Genomic DNA, 23,848 nt, shown 5'->3' on the forward strand with positions numbered 1-23,848 from the left:
CTTCACAATAGGTATGGTGTTCTTTGAATGCAACTCAGCATTACTTCTCCTCCAAACACGTTGAGTTGAGTTGTTACCAAAAAGTTCTATTTTGGTTTAATCTGACCATATGACATTCTCCCAATCCTCTTCTGGATCATCCAAATGCTCTCTAGCAAACTTCAGATGGGCCAGGACTTGTACTGTCCTAAGCAGGGGGACACGTCTGGCACTGCAGTATTTGAGTCCCTGGTGGTGTAGTGTGTTACCGATGGTAGCCTTTGTTACTTTGTTCCCAGCTCTCTGCAGGTCATTCAATAGTTCCCCCGTGTGGTTCTGGGATTTTTGTTCATCTTACATGGAGCCCCAGATCGAGGGAGATTATCAGTGGTCTTGTCTGATGTCTTCCATTTTCTAATAATTGCTCCCACAGTTGATTTCTTCACACCAAGCTGCTTACCTATTGCAGATTCAGTCTTTCCAGCCTGGTGTAGGTCTACAATTTTGTTTCTGGTGTCCTTTGACAGCTCTTTGGTCTTGGCATAGTGGAGTTTGAATGTTTGAGGTTGAGGACAGGTGTCTTTTATACTAATAAAGAGTTGCTTACTAATAAAGAGTAAACAGGTGCCATTAATACAGGTAACAAGTGGAGGACAGAAGAGCCTCTTAAAGAAGTTACAGGTCTGTAAGAGCCAGAAATCTTGCTTTTTTGTAGGTGACTAAATACTTATTTTCCACCATAATTTGCAAATAAATTCTTTAAAAATCAGACAATGTGATTTTCAGGATTTTGTTTTTTTCTCATTTTGTCTCTCATAGTTGAAGTGTACTTATGTACTTTTAAGTGGTTAGACCTAAACTGCATTTCGTTGCCTTGTATTTATACATGTTTAATGACAATAAAGGCGAATCTAATCTAATGAATCTAATCTAAAATGCATAAATACATATAAAATAAATTGTCATTGCAGTTGAGTGCATTTTAATTTGTTCAATAAAACATTTTATTTTTTAATAGTGCTATATAAAAGAAACATATACCACTTGAAATCCTAAAAAGAAAACAACTGCAATGTAAATGCTATAAGACAATACATTTAGCATTCTGCTAAATATTTTCTCAAAAAAAAAAAAAAACAGAAATTGCGTACACTCACTTGTTTCTTTAGCAATAACAGTAAGATTTTGCCATGCTGCAGTCTCTCGGTCCAAAGGTTTGATCAGGACCACTGTTCCATTGTTGGTATCAATCTTAAAGACATTCTTTAACTTACTGTTATTGGATAGAGAAAACCTGACAGGAAAAAACACTACTTTTAACATCAAGACTTTACAGTCCCCTCTGTCAAGTCTCTTTTTCATGCCCTGAAGACATAAAAATGATCATTAAATGATACAAATTAAATGATAGATCAGAATTTTAGCTGCTGTCAGGATTGACCTCAGCCACTGCACCCACATGTTCCAATTCACATTCTACACATATCACCCATATCTTTTTGTGTTCTACCTAATTAGTGTCACTACTTAAGTTCTGCCTTCTGTGTTCCTTTTGTCCTTTAACGATTGTCAATGTTTAGGTGATGGGTTTTTTTTGTTTAATGTAAACTAGTGTTTTGTTTCTTTGTGTTTCTTTTTTTGTTTTGTTTATTTTTACCCCAAAAAATAATTATCTTCAATTGCATCAGTCTTTAGCAGCCATCATGTCCTGATCCACATGATCCTGATCCTGTACAGTATGTATTAAACAACGTAGAACATGGCATATAGGAAAATGTAGTATTTGGTTCATATTTGGCATATTAATTGTTGGCAAAAATTGCTTCAAGCCAGTGACTAATTGACCTTTCCAAATTATTGCATTCTTAATTTTTTATGCTTTTCCAGGCTTGTACCACAATTATTTCCAGTTGTTTGTTTCAGTCTCCCCTTTAGAAAGTGAAATGTTGATTGGTCCCCCATGAGCAGACTAAAAGGTACATGACATTACTGTGGATGATACCATTTAGAATTCATGAAGATAGCAGTTAATATGTTCAATAGTTTCACTACATTGGTTAATTGTACAATTAGCATGTTTTGCTCGTGGCACAATTGTTATGTATATCAGTAAACTTTAACAAACTAGGCTTCTTAATACATTTATTTTCTGGCAGCACAACCATAATGTATGGCCATATTACACAGTTACCAAAGATATTTATTTATAATTACACTATCAGGTATTAACCAAACGAGAATGGGTTGAGCCTGGTTTCTCTCAAGGTTTCTTCCTTATATAATCTCAGGATGTTTTCCATTGCAAATGTCAACTCTGGCTTGCTCATTATAGATCAACTTGATTGATAATTTGATTAATTTAAATATATATTTCCAATCTATATATTTCTTTGAAGATGCTTTCTGGCTGTGTTCATGATCACTTAACAATGCACAGTACAAATGTTAAATTTCCCGCACCTTATTTAACTGCTTTGTTGTGTTTTCTATTTTCCTTTAAATTGGCAGTCAGAATGTTTTTGTAGACTTCTGAATTCATTCAGATGCTACCACCCTGAGTAAAATTTATTGAGCCTATTTAAAAAATAGTCATGCAAGTCCAAACAATGACACTACCTCTCCAGCATGAGCCCTTAAATTCTGTTTAATTGAGTATGTCCTTAAAGTCTATACTTTGGCCTTTCTATCACTCTGGTAGAAGTTAGTTATATTATCTATAAAACTCCAGAAGTCTGGATCGCAATTGGTACGGCAATATATGTTTGATTCAATGTTTTATTTAAATTCCTAAATGTGATAACAGCACCCCTGCCCTGTAGAGGTTTTTGGTCATCTTCACAGGTTTAATATTGTGTTCTGGCTAACCTGTTTGTTCACCGTTCGGGAACTTTGAGCTGCGTCGCGTTGTCAAAGCTCTGAACCATCGACAGGCGACGTTGCATAAACCAGGAAGCTACAAAATGGCTGCGCAGTGATCCTTGGCCACTCCGCCCAGGGTCTGTGGAATGGGCCGCACCTCTCATGGCACATAAACTGCCTTGAGATAATGGCTGTGTTTCTGGGTCTAAAGCACTTTCTCCTAGACCTGAGGGTCCGCCATGTGTTGGTCCACATGGACCATAGTGGTGGTCTCTTATATCAACCAGCAGGGGGGTCTCCGGTCTTGCCCCTTATACAAGCTGGCGCAAGAGTTCCTTCAGGGGAACCTCCTCTCGCTGAGAGCTGTTTATATCCTGGGACGGTTAAATTCGAGAGCAGACGCCCTCTCGAGACAAGGGCCGAGGCCTGGGGAATGGAGACTCCACCCCGAGGTGGTGGAGCAGATATGGCAGAGGTTTTACAGAGCCCAGGTGGATCTGTTTGCGACTCATGAGATCTCGCCCCTCTGGTTGTTTCTCTCTCTTCCAGCCCGGTTAGGGCCGAGGCTATGTCTGTACGCCTTCCACCTGCTCTTGGGAGTTATGGAGAGAGTTGGCTGGAAAGGAGCCCGTCTCCTCCTGGTAGCATCTAGATGGCTGGGCAGACCATGGTTTACGGACCTGGTGTACGTCCTTGAGGGCTCTCCTTGGGAGATTTCTCCCAGAGTTGTGGAGGCTGTGGCTGTGGCCCCTGAGGGGGCACAATTTGTGTCTCTTTGCTGAGGTAGTGAAGACCGTCCTCCATTCCAAAGCTCCCTCCATGAGTAGGTCGTACGCCGCAACGTGGCGGCTATTTACGACGTGCTGTGAGTACCATGGGTTGGACCCAGTTAACTGCCCGGTTGGTTCAGTTTTGGAGTTTTTAAAGGAATGGTTTGCCACAGGGTTGACCCTTTTAACCCTGAAGGTTTACGTGTCCGCTATCACAGCTTATGTTACCCTGCCTGCAAAGCAGTCGCTGGGTAGGCACCCTCTGTTGACACATTTCCTATGCGCCGCCCGAAGGCTGAGGCGCGGGACACGATTCAGAGTGCCTGTCTGGGACTTGGCCGTTGTGTTGGCAACTCTGTCCAAGCCCCCCTTCCAGCCCCTGGCCGAGGTGGCCCTTAGGTACCTGTCGGTAAAGACCGCTTTCCTCATGCTGATTTCCTCCCTGAAGAGGATCAGGGATCTGCAGGCTCTGTCCGTGGCCTTGGCTCGCCTGGAGCGAACACTGGACACCTATCTCCACAGGACAAGTCCGTGGAGGAAGTTGTAGCAGCTGTTTGTCCACTATGGCCCTAACAGGAAGGGATTCCGTGCCAACAAGCAGACTCCCAGCAGGTGGGTATTGGATGCCGTTTTATCATCGGGAGCTCTGGTCTCCCAGCTCCGCTCGGGGTCTAGGCTCACTCCACCTGGAGTACGGCCTGGTCTGCCGGAGTCTCACTCCAAGACATCTGTGACGCTGTGGGCTTGTCCACCCCGCTAAACGTTGTCAGATTTTACGATCTTGACCTCAGAGCCACTTCAGGCTCCTCTGTCCTACGTGCGGGTGTTGAGGCACTCACACACTAGGCAGGGTGTAGTCAGTGTGGCGTGATTGGACACCTCATTCCCAAAGCGTTGCAACACCGCTCGAAGTTCCCGAATGGGGAACGTCTCTAGGTTACGTATGTAACCCTAGTTCCCCGAGGGAACGAGACACTGCATCCCCGTGCCACACTTCCTGCATCCCTGCGGCACATACCTTCTCTCTGTGCAGAAGCCGGTGTCGCTACCACCATGCAGCCATTTTGTAGCTTCCTGGTTTATGTGACGTCACTTGCTGATCACGTCACGACTTGCATATTGGCTGGATTTCATATGAGGTTTAGAGCATGGACAACGCGAGGCAAGGGAACTAGGGTTACATACGTAACCTAGAGACGATATCTAGATTGTATGTGGAAATGGTGCAATGTTCATAATTCTTTAACAAAGAGACAGAAAACAAGTAAATGTGTGAGTAATGATGTAGACAAAAATTTCAAATGTATTTAAATTTCAGTATAGCGATTTAGTACAAAAACTTGTACATCTATTTACATAACACATAACAGTTTTCAAAGACTTAAATGTTTGTAATGCATTGTAAATGTATTAGTGCTTTGCTACTGTTAAATAGTTGCTTTTTAAAAGTAGTGGGGGAATACTTGCTTGGGCTAATTACAGTTTGAATTTAACTGTGAGATCCATGGCTAGCTGTTCCTTGCATGCTAAACTGGCCTGGGATATCATCTGGGCCAGTAGCTTTGTGTAGCAGAGCTAGGTGTCAAAAAGGGCATAGTCAATTTTGGAAAATATTGTTGTATTTTTCTGATCAAAGCAAGAATTGAAGGTTTTTGAGAAAAATCTGCTGTAATGTAAGAATGCTTTAAAAAATAGGTGTTAATGATTTATTTTGATCAATAAACAAAATAAAAGGTTTCTAAATTTGATTAGAAATCTTAGGCCGACCACTGCATCCATGGTCTTTAATATTGCCCATGTATTTTTTCTTCTTCAAAATAGCCTGAACAGCACATCTGGAAAACCAAGTAAGCTTTGAAATCTTTGTCTGGAAAAGACCTTGCTGATGCAGTAGAATTACCTTGTGTCTTGTTGCTATGCTCAGTCTAGCCATGTTTTACCACAACCTTACCTTAGCAGCAAAGTTTGGCTGTTCCTTTGCCCAGTTTATAAAAAAAGGTCAAACAAAAATGTGCACTAATGTGCACTAATGTGCATTAATAAAATTAATTAGCGTTAATGCATTTTTACAGCCCTAATATATATAATGCCTTAACACAAGTACATTTTAGGTGCATTAATTAATTAATTAACGCATGATTAAAGCAGTGCATTTCTGTTTGACATAATAAATAAATTAATAAATAAATAAAAGAAGAAGAAATAAAACCTTCAAGGCAAAACAGTTATTCACAACGTGCTTTCTTTACACAGATATAAAAACTAAAATCCAGCAAAAAATATTTTTAATCATTTAAAAATTTTATTACTGATACACCAAGTCTCAAATCAAGCACCTCTTCTTTTCTTTCTCCACTTTATTGTTAGTTTGCATACTTTAGTAGAGCATTACTGCCATCTACTGTGGTAATGGATCAGAGACTTGGATCCTTCCCTATTCCCCAGACAAAAAAACAGCCAGACACATACAGCAATTAAAACCGTCCACGTGGAAACATTTGCAAGAGTATTTTGTTTCCGTGCTTTATGTTGATTAGAGTATTACATTTAGTAGAGTATTAATTAAGGATAATTTTTTTTTTTTATTAAGATGCGATTATATATTTGAATATTTTAATATATTGACAGCCCTAATATATATATATATATATATATATATATATATATATATATATATATATATATATATAATATTATTGTATATTGTATATAACCCAGCCATTACGGTTGCACAAGCCATTGTGCATTCTTAGTGCCGGGCCCGGGTAAATGGGGAGTGTTGCGTTAGGAAGGGCATCCAGCATAAAAAATGTGCCAAATTATTATAATGAAAATATGCGGATCACATAAGAGAAATTCATACCGGAGCCCTGGGTCACCAATGATCGCCACAGGTATCGTTAGCCAACAGGGTACCAGTGGAAATTAGGCTACTGTTGGCCGAAGGAGGAGAAGGAGAGGAGGAAGACGAATGGGTTGTGAGATGGAGGAGAATGAAAAATTCTGGAGTGAGTTAGATGAAGTGGTAGAAGGTGTACCCAGGAATGAAAGATTGGTGATTGGGGCGGATTTCAATGGACATGTAGGTGAAGGGAACAGAGGTGATGAGGAGGTGATGGGTAGGAATGGCTTTAAGGAGAGGAATGTGGAAGGGCAGATGGTGGTAGATTTTGCTAAAAGAATGGAAATGGCACTGGTGAACACTTATTTTAAGAAGAAGGAGGGTCATAGGTTGATGTATAAGAGTGGAGGAAAGTGCACACAGGTGGACTATGTTCTATGTAGGAGATGCAACCTGAAAGAGATTGGAGACTGTAAGGTGTTGGCAGTGGACTGTGTAGCTAAACAGCATCGGATTGTGGTCTGTAGGATGGTTTTGGAGGTGAAGAAGAAAAGAAGGAGAGTGAAGATTGAAAGAAGAATAAGATGGTAGAAACTGAAGGTGGAGACTGTAGTTTGAGGTTCAGGGAAGAGGTCAGACAGAGGTTTGGTGGTGGTGAATAGGTGCTGGATGATTGGGCAACTTTTTGGATTGGAAATGTGTTGACTAGTGAGGAGAGTGTTGAGAAGATGGAGGGAGTATTTTGAGCAGCTGATGAACGAGGAAATTGAGAGAGAGAGAAGGTTGGATAGTGTGGATTTGGTGAAGCAGGAAGTGGATAGGATTAGTAAGGAGGAAGTGAGAGCAGCAATTAAGAGGATGAAGAGTGGAAAGTCGTGTGGACCAGATGACATACCGGTAGAAGTATGGAGATGTTTAGGTGAGATGGCAGTGGAGTTTTTAACAAGATTGTTTAACAGTATTTTGGAAAGTGAGAGGATGCCTGACGAATGGAGAAGGAGTTTGCTGGTACCGATCTTTAAGAACAAGGTTGTGAGATGTGCAGAACTGCAGTAACTACAGGGGAAATAAGTTGATCAGTCACACCATGAAGTTATGGGAAAGAGTAGTGGAAGTCAGTGAGCTGAGAAAAGAGGTGACCATCTGTGAGCAACAGTATGGTTTTATGCCGAGGAAGAGCACCACAGACGTAGTATTTGCTTTGAGAATGTTGATTCAGAAGTATAGAGAAGGTCAGAAGAGTTGCATTGTGTGTTTGTGGTTTTAGAGAAAGCATACAACAGGCTGCCAAGAAAGGAGTTATGGTACTGTATGATGACGTCAGGTGTGTCAGAGAAGTATGTGAGGGTGGTCTAGGAGATGTATGAGGACAGTGTAACAGTAGTGAAGTGTGCAGTGGGAACGACAGACTTGTTCAGGGTGGAGGTTGGACTGCATCAAGAATCAGCTCTGAGTCCTTTCCTGTTTGCAGTGGTGATGGACAGGTTAACAGACGAGGTCAGACAGGAGTCTTCATGGACTATGATGTTTGCGGATGATATTGTTATTTGTGGTGAGAGTAGGGAGCAGGTTGAGAAGAGCCTAGACAGGTAGAGGTATGCACTGGAGGGATAAGGAATGAAAGTCAGTAGGAGTAAGACAGAGTACATGTGTATGAATGAGAGGGAGGGCAGTGGAGTGGTGTGGTTGCAGGGAGAAGAGGTGGAGAAGGTGGAGGAGTTCAGGTACCTGGGGTCAACAGTGCAAAGTAATGGAGAGTGTGTTAGAGAAGTGAAGAAAAGCATGCAGGCAGGGTGGAGTGGGTGGAGAAGAGTGGCAGGAGTGATCTGTGATAGAAGGGTATGTGCAAGAGGGCAAGTTTATAGGACTGTGGTGAGACCTGTGATGTTGTATGGTTTAGAGACAGTGGCATTGAGTAAAAGACAGGAGGTGGAGCTGGAGGTAGCAGAACTGAAGATGTTGAGGTTTTCATTGGGAGTGACGAGGATGGACAGGATTAAAAATGAGTTTATTAGAGGGACAGTGCATGTAGAACGATTTGGAGACACGGTGAGCTAGGCGAGATTGAGATGGTTTGGACATGTGCAGAGGAGGGACATGGGGTATATTGGTAGAAGGATGCTGAGGATGGAGATACCAGGAAGGAGGAAAAGAGGAATGCAGGTAGCTGGTTTGAAAGAGGCAGATGTAGAAGACAGAGGGGTATGAAGACGGCTGATCCACTGTGGCGACCCCTAATGGGAGAAGCCGAAAAAAGAAGAAGAAGAAGAAGAAGAAGAAGATTGTATATTGTATATATATATATATATATATATATATATATATATATATATATAAAACAATTGTTTTAATTAAGTCAGAGCTCTATAGCAGGCCAATCATCTTCCACTCCATGTAAAACTTATCTTCATGGAGCTTGCTTTGAGCACATGGGCATTGTTACAATACTTTACCTAATATATGTTTTATATATTAATGTATACTTGTGATATAGTTAAACTGTTAAACTGCCATTTTTAACATTTAGCTTCACCCATTTAAACTTATTAGTATTTTAGAAAACTAATCTACTATTTTCGCCACATTTTAAAAACTTTTCAGTAAATATTGACTTATGTAATGGGTAACTAGATCCCACATTTCAGCCACTATTCATACAAATTAAACAACACATACCCACCTAAAGAGAGACCCTTTTTGTTAAATATCTGCACAATTAAAAATACTGATTGATAAAACATTAATACATCTATTAAAGAAAGACCCCAATCATGTGCAAAATCAAAATAAATAAATCCACGTTTGGTTTACCTGATAGGGTTATTGGTAGCATCTGCATCTCTGGCATACACTGTGCCAACCAATGTACCAACAGCTGCATCCTCTAGAACCTTCCATTCATAGAAAGGTGCAGAAAAAACAGGTGGCTCATCTACATCCATCACCAGAATTTTGAGCATTGTCCTGTCCCGAAATTCACTGATGCTTAGGAAACGCGTGTCCACAAAAGAATTGATGGCCTCTATGGCAAACACAAAGCGACTCTTTTTCTCATAATCTAAAGGCTGGTAAAAAAAAAAGAGTGGCTGTTACTTTAAGACAAAGAAATACCTAATTTATATATTTAAAAAAGCAATTTAAAAGTGTTTAAATAAATACACTGCCTGGTCAAAAAAGGCACACACCTTTTTTTTTTTTTTTTTTTTTTTACCAGTATGCACTTGTTGTGGCATTGTTTCATCAACCTCATGTAGAACAAGAACAATTATATAAAGTCTTCTATGGAAAATTCCAAAAGCTTTGAATGAGCTTAAGGACAGGACTCTGTTTTGGGCAATTCATTATTGAGGAAAAAAAGAGAACCTACACACTGGATCAGTTTTTAAAAAAATGTATATTGAGACATAGTAACCACTGCAATACAGATTCCCCTTCAGGAACTCGAGCCTTTCTTGCCTGCCTCTTCAGCCGCAATGTCACCTTCTACTCTAATTTAGTGGGATTAAATGAGTGTGGTTCAGGACAATTTCCCGAGTTGAAGAGATACTTGCATGCTATCTCTTCCCCGGGTGCTGCATCATCCCTTAAGGCTCTGGTGTTGCCTAGCAAGCCACTTCTGACCTTTGCGGCTTTGGTGGGCAAAGCGTTCACGGCGGCAGGTGAGGCCTCCGGCATATCAGGCTGACCTGTTTAAGGAGCTGGACGAGGAAGTAGAGATTAAGAACATCCTAAAGTTGTGTCATCCGACAGACCTGTCTCTTCGGGCCACCATGGAGACCACTAAGGCTTATGGCCAGTCTATGGCAGCCCTGGTGGCTTTCGAGAGGCACTTGTGGTTAACTCTCTCTGATCTCAATAGTGCATCAATAGTATGCACTTCGATAAACAGATCAGTGCAGTAGAGAAGGCGAGCTTTTACCAGCTAAGACTACTCAGCAAGGTCAAATCGTTTTTGTCCCATGCTGACCTTGAAAAAGCTATACATGCCTTCATCACGCACTTAAACAGTGGTTTACCGATAGCGTGTTTGAGAGCAGCGGAAACAGTACCCACACTAAAACAGCTGTTTATGAAGGAGACAAGGAAGAGACCTATGACGTCAACAGCCTCCTTCAAAATCCTGGGAGGAACAGTGTCTAGAGGGCAGGTGGGAGGCTTCAGGTTGTGGACAGCTTTTTTGAGGTCCACAAGAGTAACTGCATCAAAGTTCTTTAGCACACATTGCGCAGCACGAGTAGATATGGCAACATTATCTCACCAGCTTCCTAAATCCATGAGCACATGCCATAAACCGGAAGTGCATGCAATGAAACCGGAAATTATCCAAGATCATTTCCAATATGATGCTACTTTTACTTTGTAGCCCACCTTACTTTGGACATTAATATGGACATTGGAGCAACCGGTGTCCTAGTGTACAACACTCCAGGAACACAGAAACAACCCCAACAACACTATAAATGATGAACTGTGGCAGAAGGTACTCGACCTTGGCGTGCTCTGAGAACCAAGCCTTCAGACCTTGGACAGGCGGAGAGGAGTAATTAAAAGCGCTGCGTGAGGAAAAGCGAGCGAGGGCTAGTTAAAGGCCCCCACCTCGGCTACTCAGACCACATCTCTGTTATGTTGATCCCAGCATACAGACCACTCAACAGGTGTTCAAGACCAGTTTGAAAGCAGGTGAGAACCTGGCCAGCAGGATCCATGTCTGTTCTCCAGGACTGCTTTAAATGCACTGACTGGGGCATGTTCAGGGAGGCTGTAACCAAGGGCGATTTCATCAACTTAAAGGAGTACACGCCAACAGTGACCAGCTACATCAGCAAGTGCATTGATGATGTGACCGTCTCCAAGACCATCACCATACGCTCCAACCAGAAGCTGTGGATGACTGCTAAGGTGCATGCGCTGCTAAAATGCTGCCTGCCTCTGGGTGAAATTATACATAAACATGATATTCGCTGCCATTGCTATGGTGATGATATGCAGCTGTATATTTCAGCAAAGCCAGATGAGAGATATCAGCTAAACAATGTTGAGGAGTGTGTAAAGGACATTAGACAGTGGATGCTTCATAACTTTTTTCTGCTCAACTCAGATAAGACAGAAGTACTTTTACTAGGACCACATGCAGCTAGAAGCAAACTTTCCGATTACGTAGCATCTCTGGATGGTATTTCTGTTTCAGCATGTACACCTTGGTGTTATTTTTGACCCTAGTCTTTCCTTTTAGGCTCACATGAATATTATTACCAGGATTATCTTCTTTCACCTTAAAAATATTGCTAAAATTAGAAATATGATGTTGTTACAGGTTGCAAAAAAACTAGTTCATGCTTTTGTTACATCTAGATTAGACTACTGTATCGCTTTACTGTCTGGGTGTTTGAGTAAGTGCATAAATAAGCTTCAGTTAGTTCAGAATGCAGCAGCAAGAGTCCTCACTAGATCTAGAAAATATGACCACATCACCCTTTTAATCAGTCTACACTGGCTCCCAATCAAATCTTGCATTGATTATAAAATACTACTACTGACATATAAAGCACTTAACAGTCTCGCACTGCAGTATCTGAGTGAACTTCTGTACCTGTATGATCCTCCATGCCTACATAGATCAAAATGGTGCAGGCTATTTGTTGGTACCTCAAATAATGAAGACTACAGCAGAGGGCAGATCTTTCTCTTATAAAATCCCACAGTTATGGAACAACCTTCTAATCAGTGTTTTGGAAGTCAAGGTTGAAAAGTATTTATTTAGTCAAGCCTTTATCAGTAGATTTTTTCTTAGGTAAAGGCGCAGATCTGGAGGGATCATGGATATAGAGTGTTTGGTGAACTAGGATATTTGTATGCTGTCGTCCCCTCACTCTCACACGTTTACTCAGATTTGTTGATGGTGGTGTGGTGGGTCGTCTCTTATCCCAGAGATCCCTCATGTCGGTGTTACCTTCTGGTTCTCCCTTTTAGCTATGCTGCCATAGCGAGTCTTGCCAGAGTCCAAACTGCACAGTGACATTAACTTTCATACAACAATAAAGACACATAATAATCCATATCCTTCTCTTCCTGTTACGCTCTCTCTCTCTCTCTCTCTCTCTCTCTCTCTCTCTCTGTCAAGTTAAACATGCTCCTAAAGGGTTCCAGTGACCACTGTTCCTGCCCCTCTCCCCTCCGTGGATCTTCCCACTTCGTCCAGGCCTGCCTCTGGATAGTGTTCTCTTTAACTGGAGGCCACTTTGTGCAGCTTGGGACGGCTTCTCATCAACTCCTTGGGCCTTGGGCCTTCCATGAAATTCCGGAGTAAGAACAGGCGCTTTGATGGATGGATTGGACTGTAGTTATTGTCGACAGACTGCTACATTGACTCAGGACTAATTTTCGTTGTCTCTGAATGTTGACAAACTAAAGAGATGGTTGTTGACTTCAGGAGAACACAGAACAACCATTCTTTACTGATCATTGATAGATCCTCTGTGGAGATCATCAAGAGCACCAAATTCCTTGGTGTTCATCCTACAGAGGACTTCACTTGGTCACTCAATGCCAGCTCCATCACCTAGAAAGCCCAGCAGGATCTCTACTTCCTGAGAAGGCTGAGGAAAACTAATCTCCCTCCCTTATCCTGACCATATTCTACAGAGGGACCATTGAGAACATCCTGAGCAGCTGCATCACTGCCTGGTTTGGGAACTGCACCATCTTGGATCGCAAGACTAGAGAGAATGGCTGAAAAGATCATCTGTGTCTCTCTCCTCTATTACGGACATTTACACCACACACAGTATCTGCAAAGCCAACAGCATTGTGGACTACCCAACACACCCGTCACACACACTCTTCAAGTTACTTCTCTACTCAGTACTCAGTTCTCTCTTACACACTGCACTGTGTAATATACAGTAGGATTACTGGTGGAGCTATTTATCATTTTGTGTATTTATCTCACAGTGTCTTGTGTTGTCTTACACTGTCTTGTGTTGCCTTGCACTGTCTGTCTTGCACTGTTTGCACTAGGTTTGCACACACTTTATGTGGCAGGGACACTTTTTAGTCCTTAGCTCTGTGTTTTCTGTTATGTAGCTTTATGTTTTTAAATGTAGCAATGTATGTATTAAATGTATATATCGTCAAAATGTAAATAAAAGCTTTTTGACTTTACTTGACTTGTACTTTTGCCACCCTGTCTGTACTCTTGCCACCCTGTCTGTTCCTGTTCCTGTTCCTGACCCTGACCTTCATCCGGACCCTGTCCCTGACCCTGACCTCTGCTCTGCCTCTGTTTCTGTTTCTTTTTTTGGTTTGGACTCTGGATTGTTTTTGTGTTTGTCGGCTCTTGGATTTTTGACTGTTCTGATTTCGTATCTCCTGCATTGCTGTGTCTTCTGGCTCTTGGACTTGGAATGATTGTTGGCCTTGCCCTCTCTGCTCTCTATGTCAGTTCTGACCCTAGAACCGTTTTTGACCTGTGTTTTTCCCTCTGCCTGTTTCTTTATTAAACACCATTTTGATCATACTACTGTTGCATCCTGCATTTGGGTTCTTACTCACCCAGTTACCTGCGATTCCTGACAGAAAACTTTAGACTCCATCACTGACCTGTCTATTTGGCTTTAAGGGTAGTCACTTTTGAAACAATAATATGTCTTTTCCAGGAAATTATCATCTGCAGAATTTAAATAACAGCAACCGAGAACTAATAACATTAAACTGGTGTTGGAAAAGAGGGGACTACAAATCCATTTACAATCTTTACTGATCATAAGAGTTTTGTATACATCAACACATCATGTGTAACAATTAACACAGCGAACCCAAGCAAGCTAACAGACACTTACAAGAGCACCAGCATCCCTTAACAACTAACATATTGTTAAATAAATATTTAAATTATGAAAAAAAATATGGAAAACTTAATTTTTTTTACCTGCCCAACAAACTGACCCTTCACTTGCAACCAGATTCACTTCCTTCACTCATTAATTCCCATTAAATTGAGTCTGAGGATGACTCAGGCATCTGTTTTTAGATTTAGATTGGTATTATGGCATTTTTTATGTTGCAATTGTTTTTTGTGAGTCTGGGTTTCCTAGTCTGTTCTGTTTACTGTTTGCCTGACTTTGTGGCTATTTTTTTCTACTACCATTGCCTAAAGTTTATTTTGAAACTGTTTGCCAGTCTGCCTAGAAATACAGTACATTACAATTTGAAACTGTATGTGCTTCCACCTCATAACAATTACTGATAGAGTCACAGCACAGCAAAATATTGAATCTATTTGAAATTTAATCTCTAGCATTGAATAATCTTAAATTAATTAAATAAACCGTTAAAAATAATAAGGAGATCTGAAAACATTTTGAACACACTGGTATTCATCCTATTTAAGATTACAAGAATTTAAATATTCTTGAGTTCAGGAATACAAGTTGGTGGTGAAAAAATTAGTGTTTATTTTAATAGCTTCTAATTATTTATTATTAAAGGATTAAACTTTTAAACTATGGAACAGGTATTGTAGTATAAACAACATATTTGAATTCTTATTAGCTCCTAAAACAATAATTAGCCACATCCAAATGCTAGGCAAATGCAGGTTATTACCATAACAATATAGTGCCCTTGGGATAAATTAATCTCTAAAAGTCCTTAAAATGTATCTAAAAATATTTTACTTTAAAATACATATTTACATCAAATTCTAAATGAATGTTAATAAATGAAAATGTGTTATTTTTAAATAACATGGTGCAAATAAATTTTAGCCATGAGAAAAAAATACATAAACCCTCTTGCAATTCTATGCGTTTAGTTAACAGGGCTTTTTGATGCTCACTAACTTCCAAAAACCTTAACCAGCATTAAGAAACTAGCGAAGGGAAAAATAAGTACTCCATATACAACCCTAATTAACCTTGTGCTCCAGAACATCTGATCACATGCACATTATCAACTTGTGCTGTTAATATCATGAACAGCAGCTACGCTAATTCCTCTCCACTGCTTCTCTTTCTCTCCCCATCCCGAGAAACCCTGAGGTTTGGCCAGCTCCAGTCACCTCCCACCTCGTGATGATTACGGACCTTTGAAGAAGTAGATGCCGAACTCACAAACATCCCGAACCATCTAGAGACGTACCAGTGCCATTTGGATCCCGCTACATGTGTGGATTTTTGACATTGGACCTCCTGGAGTGTTTAAAGGCTCTGGCATGGAGAAGCTGATGCTGGATCTGTGGTGATCACAAATGCTGAGCTCATAAAACTCGGAGCTACTAACCATATAGACTGTATAAGACTGCAGAAAGAACATCACTTATAATCTTATACTCCAGTAATCATGTAGTTCTCACTGTCCAGTGTTCTTTATTGTTGAAAGATTTATGATCAAACTCTTGATGTCACCCAGATGAGGATGGGTTCCCTTTTTGAGTCTGGTTCCTCTCAAGGTTTCTTCCTCATAACATCTAAGGGAGTTTTTCCTTGCCACAGTCGCCACGGCTGCTCATCAGGGACAAATTCACACCATTCACCATCACTGTTGATTTGTGTAAAGCTGCTTTGAGACAATGTCTGTTGTGAAAAGCGCTATACAAATAAACTTGACTTGACTTGACTTAATTCCAAAAAAGCTGGCACACTGCAAAATGTAAATAAATCAGAATGCTTACACTGCAAACATGTTTTACTTTGCATTACTGTTCCCCCACTTTAATAAGGTAACTAAGTAACTTTTACTATGTATAAATTTTAAATAACTACTTTAGACTTTTACTTCCTTAGATTTCAAGACTGGTAATTTTTCTTCTGCTTATATTTTTACTTGAGTAGAATATTCTCATAATCTTTCCACCTTTGTCCACCTTCTTCATTCCGCACAGCTCAACTGTCATGTTCATGCACTACTTGGTTATTATTTTGCTTTTAAACACCAGGACATTATTACTTTTTTAATATGTATCATTCATTACTGTATGGTTAAGTTCTATAAAAGCCTGTTTGGTTGTGTGTGTGCTCATAAGTACAGTGTTCATTAGACTTGTCTATTATTCTTAGTGGCCACATAGATATTCCATTACAGTCTAAATACATCAAACTCGATACTAGATAAATAGTTGATAAACTGTTGAAATATTAAGTTTGCTCTTTTCCCATTTTGAATTAATGTCAGGAGTATGGTTACAAACTAAATTTTGAAGAGACCATGTCGCATGTTGCACTTGTATAAAAAAACCCACAGTTCACCTCACTCTCTGTGTCTGTTGTCATTTGTGGTTGTCTTTATGATGATCAGATTTTCCTTACCTCACTCATCTGTGTCTGCATCTCATGTATATATATTATTTGTGCACTTAAAAATTAACCTTCTTGCACTTTCATCCAATGCATCCCTTTTGGATGCATTTAGTTGCAAAATGTTCCTCTAGTTGTTTCTGATAGTAGCACTTACTTTTCCAGCCATTTTTTTTTAAATTTTTCCTTAAAGTTTTACATTTCCTCAGTTTAACCAACTGGTGTTTTCTATGTTCTATTATGAATAATGAGATTTGCAAATCATTGCATTATGTTTTTATTTACATTTTACACAGCATCCCAAAAATTTTTTAAATGGGAGTTGTACAACCTATTCCCATGAGCTATGACTATCCTCATCCCAAGAGTTGTCATGGTTCAACAAATCATTTGCATTATTACTATCACCTGCCTGATAATTATTATTTTAAATAAATGATTAATGATTTGTGGAAGTAAGGTACAAATCTTTTCCCACCTTTGTTCTTAATGTTGGTTCACTTTATGACTTTATATTGTTGATAAAGTTGGAACAATAAAATGTAATTATATAATTGAAGACAGGTGTACTTTCTTTATTCGCATACATGTGAATAAGATAGGGAAATGTACTTACTTTGGCTAGTATCACTATACCTTCCTGTGTGGCAGGGTCGGTCTTGACCCTGAAAGTGGCACTTTCCTCCAGGTCATCAATAGTATAATTCATCCTGGCATTTACACCAACATCAGCATCCTCTGCCATTACCCTACCAATTGTTGTGCCAAGTGGAGTTGATTCCACTACAGCAAATGTGTACAGGTCTGCAATTATAACAAAAGAATATATGATGACCCAATGAAAACATTTAAGACCATTAGGCATTTAATTATATAATTCAATGCAATGGTAATCAGAAGCAAACTGTAGTCCTGAGTCAATGTAGCAGACTGTTGACATTAACTACAGTCCAAATCCATCCTCAAAGCTCCCGTTCTTACTCTGGAATTTCATGGAACCACCCAAGGCGTTGATGAGAAACCATCCGAAGCTGCACAGAGTTGCCTCCAAATTAAGAGAACACTATCCAGAGGCAGACCTGGATGAAGATGTTGATCTGGATTTTTATTACTTCCTGCATGAGTTGTCAGTGTGCTTATGGGGGAATTTGGGGTAAGCTGGACACTTCTGAATTCACCACTGATCCAAACACTGCATTGTCTATATGGAGATAATCATTATTTAGCTGTCACTTTATTCCCACATTCTCAGAAACATCTTTGTAATGGTTTCCCCACTGACATATTTAAATACCGTTTTCATCTTCTCTGCAAATGTGCTGTCTTAAGTTTTAGTTTAAAAAGTATAACAATTACTTATGACAAATGTAAAAAAGTAACAGAAATTCATAAAAGGTCAGATGCTTTCTAATGGAAGGATTCTATTTATTGTGTATAGTATATTCATTTGCAGATCTATGCTTTAGTATCAGGATAATTATTAAAAATGAATTAATAAACAAACAAATAAATGAATAAACGAATTAAGGTGTTAACTTCAGACAGTAGATGACATGCAGGTCTATGTATGAGCTATATAAGTATTCATCCACTAATAGAGCTGAGCTTATAGCTTAGTATAAACTGTGTGCCATCTCTTGGTCACCTCTTGATTGATGCATATCTGTAAACAACATAGGATTTTTCCAAACTTCAAATTAAAGAAAAAATAACATTAATACAGTTAACATTAATAGTTCTCTTTCACCTCAAAATCTAACTTCTGCTAAATTAATCTGTGGGGAAAGATGCATTTTAGTGCCTTCAGTGGTGTTCTACTTAAAATCAATCCACTTCTTAATACTACCATTATATTTCCACAGCTATAGAGACCAATGTTAAATTAAAAAAAAACTTGTACAACAGAACACTGCATCACAGACAGGTCCCCTATGCAGTGAGAAATAATTGTAATTAAAAAATGTAGTGTTCACAGGTGAAACCCAGCCATTAGGGGGGCACAAGCCAGTGCACTCTTAGTGCCGGTCCCAAGCCCGGGTAAATGGGGAGGGTTGCGTTAGGAAGGGCATCCAGCGTAAAACATGTGCCAAATCAAATATGCGGATCACAAAGGAGAATTTCATACCGGATCGGTTGAGGCCCGGGTTAACAACGACCGCCACAGGTATCGTTAGCCGAAAGGGTACCGGTGGAAATTGGGCTACTGTTGGCCGAAGGAGGAGAAGGAGAGGAGGAAGACGTCTACAGAGACGGCAGGAAAAGGAGCAGTGCAGGAGAGTGGAGGTTCGGGTTGGTACTTTAAATGTTGGTACTATGACGGGTAAAGGAAGAGAGATAGCTGATATGATGGAGAAGAGAAAGGTAGATATGCTGTGTGTTCAGGAGACCAAGTGGAAAGGGAGTAAGGCCAGGAACATTGGAGGTGGATTTAAACTGTTTTATCATGGTGTGGATGAGAAGAGAAATGGTGTAGGGGTGATTCTGAAGGAAGAGTACAGTAAGAGTGTAGTGGAGGTGAAGAGAGTTTCTGATAGGGTGATGATCGTGAAGGTGGAAGTTGAAGGATGATGATAAATGTCATCAGTGCCTATGCTCCACAAGTTGGCTGTGAGATGGAGGAAAAGGAAAGATTCTGGAGTGAATTAGATGAAGTGGTAGATGGTGTACCTAGGAAAGAACGATTGGTGATTGGGGCAGACTTTAATGGGCATGTAGGTGAAGGGAACAGAGGTGATGAGGAGGTGATGGGTAGGTATGGTTTTAAGGAGAGGAATGTGGAAGGGCAGATGGTGGTAGATTTTGCTAAAAGGATGGAAATGGCAGTGGTGAACACGTATTTTAAGAAGAAGGAGGATCATAGGGTGACGTATAGGAGTGGAGGAAGGTGCACACAGGTGGACTATGTGCTATGCAGGAGATGCAACCTGAAGGAGATTGGAGACTGTAAGGTGTTGGCGGGGACAGTGTAGCTAGACAGCATCGGATGGTGGTCTGTAGGATGGTTTTGGAGGCGAAGAAGAAGAGGAGGAATGTAAGGATTGAAAGAAGAATAAGATGGTGGAAACTGAAGGAGGAAGAGTGTAGTGTGAGGTTCAGGGAAGAGGTCAGACAGGGGCTCGGTGGTGGTGAAGAGGTGCGGATGATTGGGGAACTACTGCAGGAGTGATGAGGAGGCAGCTAGAAAAGTACTTGGTGTGACATCTGGAAATAGAAAGCAAGACAAGGAGACGTGGTGGTGGAATGAGGAAGTGCAGGAGAGCATTAGGGGAAAGAGGTTGGCAAAACAGAAGTGGGATCGACAGAGTGATGAGAAAAGTAGGCAGGAGTACAAGGAGATGCGGCAGCAGGTAAAAGGGATGTGGCGAAAGCCAAGGAAAAGGCATATGAGGAGCTGTATAAGAGGTTGGACACTAAGGAAGGAGAAAAGGAGTTATACCGATTGGCCAGGCAGAGGGACCGAGCTGGGAAGGATGTACTGCAAGTTAGAGCAATAAAGGATGGAGAGGAAATGTGTTGACTAGTGAGGAGAGTGTGTTGAGAAGGTGGAGGGAGTATTTTGAGCAGCTGATGAATGAGGAAAATCACAGAGAGAGAAGGTTGGAGGATGTGGAGTTGGTGAAGCAGGATGTAGATAGGATTAGTAAGGAGGAAGTGAGAGCAGCGATTAAGAGGATGAAGAATGGAAAGTCGGTTGGACCAGATGACATACCAGTAGAGGCATGGAGATGTTTAGGAGAGATGGCAGTGGAGTTTTTAACCAGATTGTTTAACAGGATTCTGGAAGGGAGAGGATGCCTGAGGAATGGAGAAGGAGTGTGCTGGTACCGATCTTTAAGCATAAGGAGATGTGCAGACCTGCAGTAACTACAGGGGAATTAAGTTGATCAGTCACACCATGAAGTTATGGGAAAGAGTAGTGGAAGCCAGGCTGAGAGAAGAGGTGACCATCTGTGAGCAACAGTATGGTTTCATGCCGAGGAAGAGCACCACAGATGCCTTATTTGCTTTGAGGATGTTGATGGAGAAGTATAGAGAAGGACAGAAGGAATTGCATTGTGTATTTGTGGATTTAGAGAAAGCGTCGACAGAGTACCAAGAGAGGAGTTGTGGTATTGTATGAGGAAGTCAGGTGTGTCAGAGAAGTATGTAAGGGTGGTGCAGGACATGTATGAGGACAGTGTGACGGCAGTGAAGTGTGCAGTAGGTACGACAGACTGGTTCAGGGTGAAGGTTGGACTGCATCAAGGATCGGCCCTGAGCCCTTTCCTGTTTGCAGTGGTGATGGACAGGTTGACGGACGAGGTCAGACAGGAGTCTCCTGGACTATGATGTTTGCAGATGATATTGTGATTTGTGGTGAGAGTAGAGAGCAGGTTGAGAAGAGCCTGGAGAGGTGGAGATATGCGCTGGAGAGAAGGGGAATGAAAGTCAGTAGGAGTAAGACAGAGTACATGTGTGTGAATGAGAGGGAGGGCAGTGGAGTGATGCGGTTGCGGGGAGAAGAGGTGGAGAAGGTGGAGGAGTTCAGGTACCTGGGGTCAACAGTGCAAAGTAATGGAGAGTGTGTTAGAGAAGTAAAGAAAAGAGTGCAGGCAGGGTGGAGTGGGTGGAGAAGAGTGACAGGAGTGATTTGTGATAGTAGGGTATCTGCAAGAATGAGGTGGTAGCTCAGTGGTTAAGGCATTGGGCTTTGGATCAGAACATCACAGGTTCAAATCCCACCACCACCAAGCTGCCACTGCTGGGCCCTTGAGCAAAAAAAACCCCTAAAAACCCTCCCCTGCTCAGTTGTAAGTCGCTCTGGATAAGGGCGTCTGCCAAATGCCGCAAATGTAAATGAAAGGGAAAGTTTATAGGACTGTGGTGAGACCTGCGGTGTTGTATGGATTAGAGACAGTGGCATTGAGTAAAAGGCAGGAGGCAGAGCTGGAGGTAGCCGAGCTGAAGATGTTAAGGTTTTCGTTGGGAGTGACGAGGATGGACAAGATTAGAAATGAGTTTATTAGAGGGACAGCACATGTAGGATGTTTTGGTGACAAGGTGAGGGAGGCGAGATTGAGATGGTTTGGACATGTGCAGAGAAGGGACATGAATTATATTGGTAGAAGAATGCTGAAGATGGAGCCACCAGGTAGGAGGAAAAGAGGAAGGCCAAGGAGGAGGTTCATGGATGTGGTGAGGGAAGACATGCAGGTGGTTGGTGTGAAAGAGGCAGATGTAGAGGACAGGGTGGTATGGAGACGGATGATCCGCTGTGGCGACCCCTAATGGGAGCAGCCGAAAGAAGAAGAAGAAGAAGTGTTCACAGGTGAAACCCAGGGCTCAACCTGTAATAGACATTCAAAGGTATTCATTGTTTGAACAATAATTTTAACGGACACTTTGGCAAGAAAGACATTCACCCCTAGTGGAACATTTCACTTCACATGTTCCACTGTATGTAAAGAGTAACAGAAGTGAGTAATATTACAGGAGTTAGTAATGCCCTCTTGCTTATTGATTTATTTGTGTAAATATTAGTTGAAATGAATTTTTGCCTGATTTTTAAGTACTGAAATATATATATACACACACACACACACACACACACACACACACACACACAGGTAGTCGTCGACTTACGGCCTATGCAACTTACGACCATTAGACTTTACGACCACATTTGCTAGCGTACGACCACAACCGCGGCGTACGACAGTGCGACATGCCAGCTTCCGGCATAATTTCACAGTACTGTACATATAGCCCACTCTACTTATGACCAAATCGTGTTACGACTGTCGTCCGCCGCAGCTACTAGCAGAAATTAGCTGACATGACAAAGTCCAATGTTTTTTTTTTCTCTCTTTGTAAAACTTGTTCCTATAAGGTTTATGAATATAGATTGTGGTGCGGTTGCCTCTAACAATCATTTTTGATCCTGCTGTTTAGTAACAGACAATCCTGAAATAACCTAAATAAATAAGTATGCATCGCGACTTATATTTGTTACAGGTACATGTCCAGTGTCTAAGCTTTAAAAATCTATCAGTTAGTAATTTTTTTACTCACTATGTTGAAAAGTAGGCCCATTGTCATTAACATCAGTAAGGGTGATGGTCACTGTTGTTGTAGCACTGTAGCCTCCAGTATTTCCAAGCATGTCTTTCACTTGAATTACAACAAGGTAATTCTCATTTGCTTCTCTGTCAATGTTTGGCCAAGATGTCACTACTATTCCTGAAAATAAGATGGATGAACATCATCTTTTAAGTCAAATGTGAAATTTAATAATTCAAAATAATTACACATAGGCATATACATATAGAATTTTTTTGACTAAAAGGCAGGAGCTGGAGGTAGCAGAAGATGTTGAGGTTTTCGTTGAGAGTGACAAGGATGGATTAGAAATGAGTTTATTAGAGGGACAGAGCATGTAGGACATTTTGGAGACAAGGTGAGGGAGGCTGGGTTGAGATGGTTTGGATATGTGCAGAGGAGGGACAATTATTATATCGGTAGGAGACTGCTGAGGATAGAGCCGCCAGGAAGGAGGAAAAGAGAAGGACCAAGGAGGAGGTTTATGGATGCGGTGAGGGAAGACATGCAGGTAGTTGGTTTGAAATAGGCAGATGTAAAGGACAGAGGGGTATAGAGAAGGATGATCTGCTGTGGCAACCCCTAAATGAGAAGCCGAAAGAAGAAGAAGGCATATACATATAGAATATTTACTATGTAAAGGGGGTTGTGTGATATAACAAATAAATATAATGCAGTAACTACCCGTTTTTGGCTCCACTGAGAAATAGGGCTCTCCTTGCAGAATTGAGTAGATAAGTTTGGCATTATTTCCAATCAAGGGGTCATCTGTGTCTATGGCTGTCACTTGAACCACTGTTGTCCCTATTCAGAGAAGGAGATGGTGTACTCACACTCAGTGGTAAAAAAAAAAGAATTCAGGGGAATATAATATTGCTCATCAGTGACAAACTTACTTATAAAGAACATATACATTTTTTATCACCACATTATCTGTGTAAAGCTGCTTTGAGACAATGTTCATTGTTAAAAGCACTATACAAATAAACATTTATTGAATTTAATTTAATTAATATGTCATGGGTGAC

General features: G+C 40.8%; 1 protein-coding gene across 3 annotated transcripts in view; it reads right to left on the bottom strand.

Moving 5' to 3' along the window:
• cdh19 (cadherin 19, type 2) overlaps window positions 1-23,848 on the bottom strand; it is a 55,344-nt gene that overhangs the window by 12,706 nt on the left and 18,790 nt on the right. For all 3 annotated transcript variants that reach the window (XM_046877701.1, XM_046877700.1, XM_046877702.1), the window contains 5 exons: window positions 23,505-23,624; window positions 22,794-22,961; window positions 17,359-17,546; window positions 9,262-9,515; window positions 1,137-1,273 (listed from right to left, as the gene is read on the bottom strand). In XM_046877701.1, coding sequence (XP_046733657.1) covers window positions 1,137-1,273; window positions 9,262-9,515; window positions 17,359-17,546; window positions 22,794-22,961; window positions 23,505-23,624 — 867 coding nt within the window. The remainder of the gene's footprint in view (window positions 1-1,136; window positions 1,274-9,261; window positions 9,516-17,358; window positions 17,547-22,793; window positions 22,962-23,504; window positions 23,625-23,848) is intronic.

The sequence above is a fragment of the Silurus meridionalis genome, chromosome 21 (genome assembly GCF_014805685.1).
Source record: "Silurus meridionalis isolate SWU-2019-XX chromosome 21, ASM1480568v1, whole genome shotgun sequence".
Taxonomy (NCBI): domain Eukaryota; kingdom Metazoa; phylum Chordata; class Actinopteri; order Siluriformes; family Siluridae; genus Silurus; species Silurus meridionalis.